At 42.8% G+C, this 13,151-nt stretch overlaps 1 protein-coding gene across 1 annotated transcript in view; it reads right to left on the bottom strand.

Moving 5' to 3' along the window:
- The window catches only part of CDH17 (cadherin 17), a 39,088-nt gene that overhangs the window by 13,100 nt on the left and 12,837 nt on the right, over positions 1–13,151 (bottom strand). The window contains exons 2-9 of the mRNA XM_060242945.1: positions 12,614–12,700; positions 12,304–12,441; positions 8,290–8,428; positions 7,037–7,195; positions 5,491–5,690; positions 4,862–4,996; positions 4,494–4,644; positions 1,986–2,219 (exon numbers count right to left, since the gene is read on the bottom strand). Coding sequence (XP_060098928.1) covers positions 1,986–2,219; positions 4,494–4,644; positions 4,862–4,996; positions 5,491–5,690; positions 7,037–7,195; positions 8,290–8,428; positions 12,304–12,441; positions 12,614–12,700 — 1,243 coding nt within the window. The remainder of the gene's footprint in view (positions 1–1,985; positions 2,220–4,493; positions 4,645–4,861; positions 4,997–5,490; positions 5,691–7,036; positions 7,196–8,289; positions 8,429–12,303; positions 12,442–12,613; positions 12,701–13,151) is intronic.

Raw genomic sequence — 13,151 nt, 5'->3', positions numbered from 1 at the left:
GCAGAAAATACAACAGTGTCAGATACCAGCTGTTCTAGATAGGTCATAAACATCTAGATCCATCATTTGAAGTATATACAATCAAAACACAATAATAAGGATAGGAGTTTTGATGTAATGTGACCTAATGTCAAAGATCTTTTACACCACACCTCACTGAAGGAAAGAGATTTTAACAGATTTTCTACTCCCACCCCAAACTCCCAACCCTCCATGCTATTCCTGAGTGTCTTGTCCTCCAGATTGTGTGAAAGAAGTTCCATTCTACTAGCAAGAACACCTTACACTGGTGAAATGCAACTTTTGGGTCCAACCCAATGATTTCCGGTACTTTCTAGGCTCCTGTAATTTTTCTTGCTGCAGTAGGAACTGGATGGTGTTTAGGGACAAAGCTCTGTAGTGGTGAAGTACCATTGTGTTTGGAAGGCCTGTTGGATAGGGTTATCAATTGCCTGCTATTGCAATCCATACCTACTAGCAATGGTAAAGTCAGTGGTGGGCAAAAAGGGAGAAGAAAGTCAACACCACATGTACCATGACATCATTTCCAACCAAAACTTGGTAATGACATCACTGCATTGCAGGGCTTTTTTGGTAGAAAAAGCCCAACAGGAACTCATTTGCACATTAGGCCATACCCCCTGATGTCACAATTGTTTAGCAGAAACAATTTGCATATTAGGCCATACCCCCTGGTGCTAGGCCAGCCAGAACTGTGTTCCTGTGCATTCCTGCTCAAAAAAAGCCCTACTGCATTGCAATGGCATTCTAGGACTCCCCCCAGTTGATGTTGGGATTCCTAGAGCGTTGCACAAAATTTCCAGTTTCCTGCCTTCCCTCAAATCCCCTCCAACACTCCAGTAAGCATCTTGCCACTTATGTCACTGTATAACCAGGAGTAAGCACCACTGGAACCCCTACCACTGGATCCCTGCATAACTGGGAGTAAGCACAGCTGAGTAGACCTGGGTATGAGTGCTCCCAAATGGCATAACACTGCTAAAAACAATTAAAATCCAGACAATTAAATCACCTGTGGATTCCTTAATCAGCTGACTATTCTAAAAGTAGCCTGCTCTGCAACCTTGGTCATAGTGATTATGTAGGTGTACAAAAGATTCCTTTCCATGAGAGTTGATCCATGATGCTCTCTCTAAGAAACAGAGTGGGGCAGGGAGCAGAGGTTTGGCCTTGGAAAAGTGAGATACAGGCTGCAGTCCTTGCTCAGTTGTGAAGCTTAGACCAAAAGTAGATGTGATGTTGGAAGATTTCTGTACAGCTTTCTAGCGTTGGACATTTTTTTAGTTTACCCTGGAGAAGTCCCTGATGCTGGGAAAGGCAGAAGGCAAAAGAAGAAGGGGATGGCAAAAGATGAGATGGCTGGACAGCATTACTGATGCAACTAACGAATTTTGACCAGACTTCGGAGGATGGTAGAAGACAGGACCTGGTGTGACTTTGTCCATGGATTCACAAAGAGCTGGACTCGACTGTGTGACTGAACAATGACAAAAATGGGTATCTGTATCATTCCCCCAGCAGTGGAAGTGGCTGAGATCAGAAATATGGCATGAGGGATGGATTGTTCAACTTCCTCCCTGTTTTGGGGCTCCATTGTGAATTGTATAAAAGAGTTTCATGGGTCTTGTTTGGTCCTTGCCTTGTGCCAGCTGCTTGCTGCAAGGTCTAATGTACATTGTTCTTGAGAGGATGAAGCAGAAACTGCCATTTGCTTGATTGCAGGATGTGGAGGGAACAAATATAATAAAGTACCAATTGGAAATAATAGCTTATCCCCGTGAGTCTTTGAAACATATCAAAGATATGATAACACTAAGGAGATAAAAGAAACAGGCCAGCTGTACACAGACTAGTCTTCCACATCAGGAATTCATCAGGGTTTGTACAGTCTGTATACTAGCCCTCCCCTCCCCTCGCCCAATGATACGTTGGGGGAAGAATAAATTAACATGTTATATACTTACCTGTATTTCGATCTAGAGGAGTGTCTACCACTTCCACCTTCACAGAGTAATTAGAAGCTACCCATCTGTTTAATTCAGAACGAAATAACTGGAATTTCCCACTGTCCGATTCAATGCGGAACATGCTCCCTGAAGGGATTTGAGGGCTCTGCTCTACAATGCGGTACTGCACGCGAGAGTTAAGCGAGCCTTCCTCATCTTGGTCTGAAGCCGTCAGAATTCCTATGTCATTCCCTGGTGAGGGGCAAGGAAATTTGAAATATCAAGTTAGCCCCTACACAAAATTGAACATAGTTTTTCAAAGCTGCAAAACAAAAATAAAAAATCCCAGATGTAAATCTCAGGAAACAAATGGTAGAAAAAAAACTAAATTAAAATAAAGGATCTGGAAGAGCATTGTTTCTTAAAGCAGGGACCTCCAGGCTAACTCCAGGGGTCCACAAGTCCTTTGAGAGTATATAGGGCAGAACCCTGGTACAACCATGCAGCCAGTGTAAAAACTGAGATCATCATAGTGACTTTAGATATACAATTGAATCTATTTTCACTTTATTTTCTAATTAGGGAGACTTGGTCTCCTGCTTCAGCAGGAGACCTCTCAGCATCCCTCTTAATTGTCTGTTTCCATGAGGTGGGGGGGGGGGGGTGGAATGCCAGAAAACTGGGATGCCCAGAACCAGAATACTGATTTTACCATAGAGTATTGTCTAGATCCTAGAGCATCTCCATCTGTTGGATGCCACTGCTGGATATTTGTCAGAAATGACATCACATCAACAGCACTACATCCTTTCTCTCCTCCCAGCCCCCTTCCTCTCCCTCTGGTTGCCAGCTAGCAACCCTATTTCCAATACACACGATTTCACCAGGGAAGGATCGGTATACCTTGCCTCGGATGATAATATATCAGCCCTGATTTCAAACCTTAAATTTCAGAGGTTTACAATTTGTGTGAGGCTGGTCTTTTTCTATGAGCAGTTCTGAAACTTTTTCCAGTCCTTTCCCCACTTCTTTTTAGGTGATCTCTAACTAGAATATCGTAACCTATATGAAATTTTCTTGCTATCTCCAATGCAATCAAAGAGTAAGATAGATTAGAACTTGTACGTTTATTTAGAAAATTTGTATGTAATCTTTCCAGGGAACCTGGCCTGAGGTAACTTACAAAATATAAAATATTAAAAGTTGTTAAAATCCAATATTTAAAAAGCAGCCCAACTTAAGTCAGTGCCTCATAGAATCCTCTAGATTCTTAGACCTGGCCTTGTAAGCTACAGACAGTACAAACGTTTTACCTTAAGTTGCTTTTCAGGTGTAGCTGATGTGATTCTCACAGTCTTGTTTTAAGAATGGAAACCTTCATGGGGTATGTATGGCTTTCTGTGCACAGTGCATGGTGGGCACCAGTGAGGGAGGAGGGGAGGGCTTGAAGGAACTCCATGAAATTTTTTATTCAAAATGAGTTGATAAAGATAGAGAGCCACTCTGAGTTTGTAATCATAATGATCTCCCCTGGCCATATTTGAAGTAATGTGCAGAGCTTTGGAGGTAGCTGTCATCAACATGTAGATGACACTCATTTCTAGACTTCATTCAGTCAAACAAGTCAGGAGTTGTCTTGTTTATGAACCATTGTTTGGAGGTCTTCATGGCCAGTTCTACAATGAGGCAAAATGAGGCAGTGGCTAAGGTGGAAGATTATGAAGATAGCAGCATCCATCATGCCAACCCCCTCTCCTCAGAGCAGCTAACACTCATTCCCCATTGGGTCCTTGGATACAAATATTTGGGATACCTCATTAGGCGAGGACAACTTGCCCTGCTGTTTTTAAGAATGCCCAGGGAACCAGGAAGGAGTATTATCTACTCTGGGGAGCAATGAGAGGCTATGGGGTGGTTTCAGTGGTGAGGAACAGGAATGACAAAAACATTGATTTGCCGAGCTGCCACTGAGGCTATGGACAAATGGGTGAGCTGGAAGAGGCTGACACTGAAAGCATTTCTGACTTGTCTGATGTTAGTGGGGAGGCTGGATGTCCTGAGTGAAATATATGAGAGATAGATTAAGCTCTACTGAATCTGACATAAAACATGGATCAGTCCAGGTCCTGCACTGCTCCTGAACTGGATTTGGTGGAAAGAGATGCTTTGTGTCACCTGTATCTGATATGGGGTCTGCAATCTTTTCTATAAAGGAGAGAATACACTATTCTCATCCATGCCTTTGTAGATCTATTATTCAATGCATTTTAATGTAAATGAAGATGACTGAGGAGCATTAGCTAATGCAGAAGGTGGTTGCCCACCAACTGGCATACAGTAAGAAGCTGATTCTCAGAGGCAAACCCAAGTAGAATGGGTCACACACACAATAGTCTAACACTAAATACCAAGTGATCATGCTTTCATATATTGGACAAGGATACTATGAATAATAGTAGGCTTCGTTTCAGCTGTTTGAATTCCAAATGATTGGAACATCACATGTCTGATATAAAGCTTTCTTACCTACACGTTCATTCTCCTGAACCTCAAAAATAGTCAGAGCTTTGTCACACACAGGGGGATTATCATTAATGTCTTGCACTATGACATTAACAGTCACTGGGTAGGCCAGCCAATCTCCATCTTTATCCTTTGGCGATACAAAGAATGAATACTGCAATAGAAATGTTACAGTTAGGGATAATAGCAACATTCCATTCCATGTAATAGTGAGGAAAGTTACATACTCCACCTACCAGCCCAGTTTAGAAATTAGAAAATGGGCTACAATTGTAATACTAGTAATAACAGCAGCTGTTGTAATAGTCTCCAGACATTGAGGGAATGCTTTTACTTCAGAGTGCCTGCACTGAGCTCTTCTGTACACTTACAAAGGCTTTTTTTTCTCTGTCCAGGGGTTCAGTTACATAAATGTTCCCATGTTGGTCCACTGTAAATGGGAGTTCAATAGCAGGTTTCTCCCTTTGTGAGATTTCATACTTGGCACCTGGCTCATTCCACTGCACCTGAATAAAGCACAGTAAAGTACAGGTTTAAAGCTCTGGTTTTGATGTACTGAGATATAATATTAACCCTTTTTATTAATGCTGGGTTATTGACATAAAAGACATTGATATATAAGATATAAAAGTACAATACTGGTACTTTGTCCTTTCTTAGGCGAACCGCTCAAGGATCAATGTGGAGGATACACAAAGCAAATCAGTTGAAAGAATTCAGTGTAGTAACAAATGGGGAATTGGAATTTTGAACTTAGGGCTGATTTCATCAACCCAGGCAAAGCAAACTCACTTCCTTCCTGGATCCAGCCAGCAGTAACAAAAGCCCAGGTGGGTCTGCTAGTTGCTTCCCATGCTGCTGATGTCCCAGAGCTAGCTCAGCGCCTGCAGACGCCTCAGCAGCCTCCTCATTGAGCCATCCCAAGCAGTTGCTTGGGTGACTTGGTTGCAGAACCAGTCCTGTTTTGCTATTCACCTCATTGGCTATGGCAAGAACCTACCTGAGCGATGATCATGGGGTGAGGTTCAGTAGAATTCTCTGTGATCTTTACAGGTGGAGGTGCCTTCCACAGATTTTCCATGACAGTGACATTAACATCGACGTTAGACTTGAAAGAATTCACAGACTGTCCTGCCATATCCTGCACTAAAATGTCGAGGATAAATTGATCCATATCCTGGGGATTTAATTTAGTAGCCCCTAGAAAATAAAGAAAACACATATGGCACAATGACCTTATTAAACTGGTACAAAGTTCACAGGAAGAAAGATGTCAGTTACTGGAAAATTGAGTACCATTAATCTTCTCTAGATTTTTCTCCTTCTTCCTTTATTTGCTTGTTAGACAGGGCTTTTTTTTAAAGCCGGAATGCACAGGAATGCAGTTCCATCTGGCTTCGTGTCAAAGAATGTGGCCTAATATGCAAATTAGTTCCTGCTGGGCTTTTTTAATTAAAAAAGCCCTGGGTGTAGGTACAATGTTGATACCCTGAAAAACCACAGTTAGTAATTCAGAACACACATTCCGCCCCTATTCCTTCTTTCTAGAACAGGTTTCTACTTCCCATTCTTCTTGATGTACCGTGGCTGAGGTCTACATGATTGCCAGTACTAGTCACAGCTAAAGCTAATCAGGGCCCCTAGTATTCGCATAATCTGCAAATATGGGTGCTCACAAAAGGGCAACAGGGCTCCCTTTATGGAATCCAGGATCTACTGATTTTTAATATACCCTTACATACTTCATATGAACAGGAAAAATTATAGAGTGTCTCTGAGTGTCCTTGCCCCCATTGAATGCCTTGATCTGCATACCCACTTCAAACCACAGTTTCTTTCTGTAGTTTTTGAGGGAACCATAGTTAGAATTAACATGCTTCTACATGGGGGGGGGGGGGTGCTTTTGTTCTGGTTTAAAGGGATGTCTGCAAGTACAGCCTTCATCTGGAAGCTCTGCCAGCAGGCCACAGTCAAATCTAGGACGGGACTGAGCTAAGCTCCACATTTCTCCTCCTTTTTAAGCCCTTTAATGCCCCTCCCATCCCAACTGAGAGACACTGGTCAGCTGTGAAGAGGAAAGTGGTGGTTGCCAGTGTGTGTGTGGTTTTCTCAGTGCTTCTGCACCAATGCAATGGATCACAACAAGTAGGGGGGGCAGGGATAACAACCAAGTGTTCCCACCTGCCTCCACCTTCCTCTCTGATGCTTCTAAAGCAGGGGTGCCTTTCTCAACCCCTGTGTGGAAGCAACTACTGCTCAAATCACATTAAATCACCCCCAAGCTATTTTTTAAAAATCCTGCTGGGGTAAAATATACAACTACCTACCAGTTTCTCAGAGCAGGGATAAAAGCAACTTGGTGGGGGTAAATTTTAGTGGGTTTCATTAGCCCTTCTCTTCCCACTCTGACCTTCCCTTCAAACACCATCCTCAGCAGACTACATAATTAAAAAAACCCAACCTGGTAGAGAACCATAGAACCACATGGAACAGAGCTCCACGCTTAGTAGTCTGAGTTTGTTGCTATCAAGAGTAGATTTATTTACCAGTGGGGGTTGTAGAAATTGCTCCTGTAACATTGTCAATCTGAAAAAGCATCTCTGGATAGGGGTTGGGGAAATGATGATGAATACTGTAGATCAGCTGTGCATGTGGGGTGCTGGGGTCATCACGATCATGGGCAGTGACATACATGAAGGGCTTTCCTGTTTGGATTGAAACACATCATGAGAGGATGGAACAGAAAGATTTCATCATTCACTAAGAGGCCTGTGGGAGTGATATGTGGTTTCCTGATTTAAGCTTAGCCATCACTCTTTCCAGAATGATAGAGACACCACAAAGGGCCAATCCAGATGAAGAATCAAGAAATATGTGGACAGATTAAGGTTAAAAGGGAGTAGGAATAAATGAACAGTTCTCATGATCAAGGAGATTTGTTTGTTTCTATCATCATCATCTATTACAATTGAAAGATCAGTCAACAGAAACATAATGGGAAACATCAATGAAACTTTAGGCTCCTTAACTCATCCACATTTTTATGGTCTCTCACAGCACTGGAAAGCATTACAGCTTAATGCAGTGATGGAAAGCACTATCAAGTTGTAGCTGACAAGTGGTTTTCAATGTAGGAGATGTTCAGAGGTGTTTTGCCATTGCCTGCTTCTCTGTAGCGACTCTGGGCTTCATTGGGGGTCTCCCATTCAAGTATTAACCAGGGTCAGCCCTACTTAGCTTATGAGGTCTGATTAGATCAGTTTAGCCTGTGCTATCAAAGTGGGGGAACTTTGCTCTGTATGGTGAACTTTCCACCGGCCATCGAAATAGAGGGGCACCAAAGAAGAGGTACAAGGACTCCTTGAAGAAATCCCTTGGCACCTGTCGCATCAACCATCACCAGTGGTCTGACCTAGCCTCAGATCGCAAAGCATGGAGGCACACCATCCACCAGGCTGTCTCTTCCTTTGAGAACGCACGCATAGCTGGTCTTGAGGACAAAAGGAGATTGAGGAAGAATCACACTGCTACAGCACCAACCCCAAATCAGACTTTTCCCTGCAGCCACTGTGGCCGGATCTGCCTGTCCCGCATTGGTCTTGTCAGCCACCAGCGAGCCTGCAGCTGACGTGGACTACTGCACCCTTCTTAAATCTTTGTTCGTGAAGTCAAGCCGAGAGAGATCAAAGTGGGGGCCACAGTTTAATAATCCTATTTTAATATAGCGTTGTTGTCTGCCCTGGAACTCTAAACAGTACAAGGTAATCCTGAACGCTAAAGTACATATGGAAATAAATACCTGGGCGAGAGTTTTGCCTCACTATGCCATAGTATACTTTCTGATCAAATTGGGGTGGATTGTCATTGATGTCTTCAACGTTTATAGTGATGGAATATGGGCCTTTCACTCTCATACCATTTGCATCTAGCCCTTCCACCTAAGTTGGGGAAGAGAAAGAAATGATTCAAGCAAAGTCAATTCATTGTGTCCTTCATGCATGCTTTAAGGTAAAACTACACCTTACAGGAGATGGAAATGTGATTGTGCAGTTTTTCAGCCTTGTTACATCTCACGGGCTGCAGCTAGTATCAGCAAGGACATGCACGAAGTGCATCACAATAATCCATATCTATATTCCTATAGCAGGGATGTCAAATATGCAGCCCGGGGGCTGAATCAGACCTCCTGAGGGCTCCTATCAGGCCCACAAGCAACTCACTGTTGTCTGCTTCCTTCTCCCTCTCTTTCCTTCTGCATCACAACTTGATTTTCCAGGCCAGATCAATTGCACAGGATCTACAGAGAAAAGCCTCTATTTTCTCTATTGGCTAAGGTTCCTCCCTTGGGGAGGAAGGGGTGCACCTTGCTTTGCCAGGGTCTCTCAATCACACAGCAGAGCTACTGAGCCAAGCCTCTCTTCCTTCTATTGACTGAGGCTCCTCCTCCTCCTCCTACTCCCCTGGGGAAGGAAGGAAAGAGTCAGAGCTTTCTTTGCCCAGTTCCCTGGATCCTATGGGAGAAATACAAAGCACCTTTAAGGCAAATAAAGTTTTGTTCACGATATGAGCTTTCAGCCTTGCTAGAGAGAGAGAGAGAGAGAGTTTTGTTGGCTTATTATCCCAGGGCTCTCTGGTTTGCCTCCCCTTCATGCTGTATTCATGCTTTCATGATCCAGTCTCTCAGTAGGAAAGCAATGTGAACTATTTAGATAAGGAATAGCAGCAAAACAGTGAGGTGGATTAGGCTGAGTGTGTGTGTCAGTCTGTGTCCTTTATAAAGTTTATATCTCCCCTGCCTGGCATTACATTTTATGACACACATGGCCTGACCTAGGGGTGTGCATTCAGTAAAGGTAAAATGTTAAAAAAAAAAAGTGAAAAATGTCCTTTTTGGTAATTTTAGGCTTTCATAAAGTCAAGTCAGATTATCTGATCTGACCTGGTAGCTGAATTAAGCATACCAGAGAAAAAGCAAAAAAAAAAAAATTGGCTTGTTTTTTCAGGAATCAGGAGAATGGCAGAGGGAAGGAGAGAAGAATACTCCTCTTCCTTGCATACTTCAGAAGAATCTTTAATCTTCTTTTGTCTCTACAATTAGAATCCATTAAGAGGTCTGAAAATTTTCAATGTGTTCCTCAATCTCTCAGCCATCGAGTTAACAACTGTTTTATCAGTTTGAACTCAATCAGGGGAATGGAGGGAGGGGAGGAATTTGTTGCAACAAGTTTAGTATTTTACTGCAAATAAGAATAAATGCTCTAGAATGGTTAATATTTATAATTTCACACATACTTAGGAATGGATTAGCAGAATAGACTTCTGAAATAAACCAATAGCTAAAAACAAGGCTAGTATGTAATTTATCATGCTTTTGTGTTTCCTTTAATTACACAGTATAGTTAAATTGCTTTCCTTTGTAAGGCCTAGCAGCCAGCAGGAAGGGGGGTGGGGAGGGAGAGATGGACAATTAGGGCCAAAGAAGTGCATGTCAGTCACAGGGGATTTTTCACATTTTGAAAATCTTCTGTGCATGGCCAGAGAGCATTACCCTGCTACTGAATTCCTTGAACATTTCTGGAAGAATATCCTGTTCCTGACTCCTGTGGAAGTCATCTCCTGGTTTGCCAGGCAATGCTTAAAAATATTCTCCTGTTAGGTCTTTTTAAATTTGCCTAGTGGGTTAAAGGGAGGGCTGTTAAGGGGGGACTACTTTGGGTGGTGGGGAGGCTGCCCTTGCCTAGGTATTTTTTAAAAAGTTTAATGGCTTTGATGGGGATCATAGTTTTGACTTCCAGAAGACTGTTTTTCAGGGGCAAGCCAGTTGGTCTGAGAGTTGTTCAGTGGGTGCTTCTGAGTTTTTGCAACTTAGTTAGGGCTATTAGTAGGCTTTTAAAAATAATTAGGGTTTGAGACAGGAAATTCTTTGAGTAACATTGCTGGCATAGAGCTTTAGCACTTCCCCTGTAAGTAGGCCAGATAAGATCTTAAAAGCAGGAAATCTCCAGCCCCACCAGGAGGCTGGCAACCCTAATTTAGGCAGCTGTTTTCTCCAGGGGAGCTGATTCTGCCACCTGGAGAGCACTCCAGTCCTCACCTGGAGATCGGCAACAATGGTTCACAGGAAAGCCCTCCTACCCAATTTGATCTTTGTCCTGTTGGGATTTTTTTTTGGCAATGCCATAGTAGCATTGCCTCTGCTGGGCACATGCACTGGTTCTGCTGCTGACTGAAAAAAACAGTTTTTAAGGCCAGAGATTTTCTTATTTGACCTTAGTCATTTTTTCCCCCAGTTGAAACCAATGGAGTTTTTGCAGACATTGATTTCAATTGGGATAGGGGCACCCTCTTTGGGTGCCCATAGGATTGGACTCCCTGGTCCAATCTTTCTGAAACTTGGGGGTTCTTTTGGAGAGAGGCTCCAGCAGATACCCAGCAAATTTGGTGCTTCTCGCTCAAACCCCCTCCCCCCCAGCCCATGGAATGTACTCTGAGGGATTTTGCCATTGACTAAAATAGTCCATAGAGTATAACGGAGCCGAAAAAAATTGGGAATACCATTTTTTTCCAGGTTTTTTTTCCTTTACCTAATATGAGATTTGGCTTTCCTAGGGAATAATGATTTTTCTTTTGTTTGATCAACCCAAAACCATTTTTTAATTAATTTTTTTTCCATGCACATCCCTAGCCCCGGCCTGACAAGGTCACATTTATGTCAAATCTGGCCCTCATAACAAATGAGTTTGACACATTCGTCCTACATGGTACAACGCAGAGAACTCAACAGAGACAACGTAGTGTAGTGTTTAGAACACTGGTGGGAATTGAGAGGCACCCAAATTCAAACACCCCCAGCTATGAAATTTATGTGTGCACCACAGCATCTGGTAGTTTTGATGCATAGCCTATACTCTGGACATGAAGCCACTGTTAGGACAGAATACAGAGAAACAAAATGATTTCCAGTTGACAAAGGTTTACACAAGGATGAATTTATCTTCCTATCTCTTCAACCTGTATACAGAACATATCATAAGGACAGCTGGATTAGACTTAGATGGAGGTGAAATGAAAATTGGTGGAAGGAACTTTAACAATTGTAGATGATACCACATTACTAAGATTTGCAGATTTCCTGGTGCCCACTGTCCCTACTCATGCATTCAGTCAATACATGGTACATACTCACGCTACTCATGCATTCAGTTAATACATGTCCCTACTCATGCATTCAGTCAACCCTGTGTAGAGGGTTTTTCTTGTCCATAAAACTTTGTGTTGTAATTTAATCTGGGGCTGTTTCCAGGTTTTGCAGGGCCCTGAGAAGATAGTGCCCAGAGGCCCTCACTTGCCCACCACCAGCCCCCCCATAACTTTTCACACACCTATTTGCTCCCCCCCATCTTTCTCCACTTGTAAGCCCTTCCACTGCCCATACTCAATTGCCTGCACCACCTGCACACCCTTTCCCCAAAAGCAATGGCTGGTGCATGCAGCTAGGAATGCTGCTGCCATGGCTACCACCAGCATTGCCTCTGTGCACCAAGTGCCATTCCCCAAAGATGCTGGATAACTGGCAGCATGGGTGGCAGAGCACTTCAAACAAACAGATGGGGAAGGGCTTGCAGACAGATGGCAGAAGGTGTGGGTAGGTCCCACCAGAGATTCCAGGCCCTGGCAGCTGCACCACCTTGACTCAATCAATGCTGATGCTAGCCCTGAAGTGAACAGTGCTGATGAATGGAAGGAAACAGAACAACACACGCAGTAGGGTTTTTTGTTAAGCAAAATAACCTGATTCATATATTTGCTTTACCTGCAACTTGTAAACAGTCTTTGTTTCCCAGTCTAGAGACCCATTCACATACAGAACTCCTTCCTTTGGGGAAATGTCTATGATGCCTTCTTTTTCACCTGTCAGTCTTAAACTGACAACAGGATGCTCAAATGTAAACTAGTAAATCAGGAAAAAAAGAGAAATCAGAATCTCAGAGCTGTTAAAAAACTTCTTTTGGTTTTTTTTTCCCACTTTGGTCAATATTTAATTTTAGAAACAGTTTTCAGATATCTCCAATCATTTCCACATTTGTTTCAAATAAAAGTGAAAGTTTGCTACATGAAATTACCTGATATAAATATTGTACTCGTCTATTTTCTTCTTGAACAAAAAAAATAGTGTCCTGTAAAGGGCCACTTAGATCTTGGCAAACAATCTGTGGAAAAGAGTAGAAGGGAAATAGATTATTAGTATTTTCCGTATTAATTAGCAGGAATTAAACACTGACCTGTCAGTGCAGATGGTGGCTCAGTGGTAAAGCATCTGCTTGGTAAGCAGAAGGTCCCAGTTCAATCCCCGGTATCTCCAGCTAAAAAGTGTCCAGGCAAATAGGCATGAAAAACCTCAGCTTGAGACCCTGGAGAGCCGCTGCCAGTCTGAGTAGACAATACTGACTTTGATGGACCCAGGGTCTGATTCAGTATAAGGCAGCTTCATATGTTCATATATGATTCTGGCAAGAATAGTTGTAACTCATTGCGGGCGTAGCAGCAGCAGATGCACATTCTTAGTTGGGGACTGGAACAAGAGAAAGAAATGTATTTCCATAAGATTCTTCTTTGTGGATTTCTGTTCTGAATGTTCCCCAGATGACTGAGAGCCAGTTT

Source organism: Heteronotia binoei, chromosome 7 (assembly GCF_032191835.1).
Source record: "Heteronotia binoei isolate CCM8104 ecotype False Entrance Well chromosome 7, APGP_CSIRO_Hbin_v1, whole genome shotgun sequence".
Classification (NCBI taxonomy): Eukaryota; Metazoa; Chordata; class Lepidosauria; order Squamata; family Gekkonidae; genus Heteronotia; species Heteronotia binoei.
This window is presented reverse-complemented; position numbering and strand designations above follow the sequence as displayed.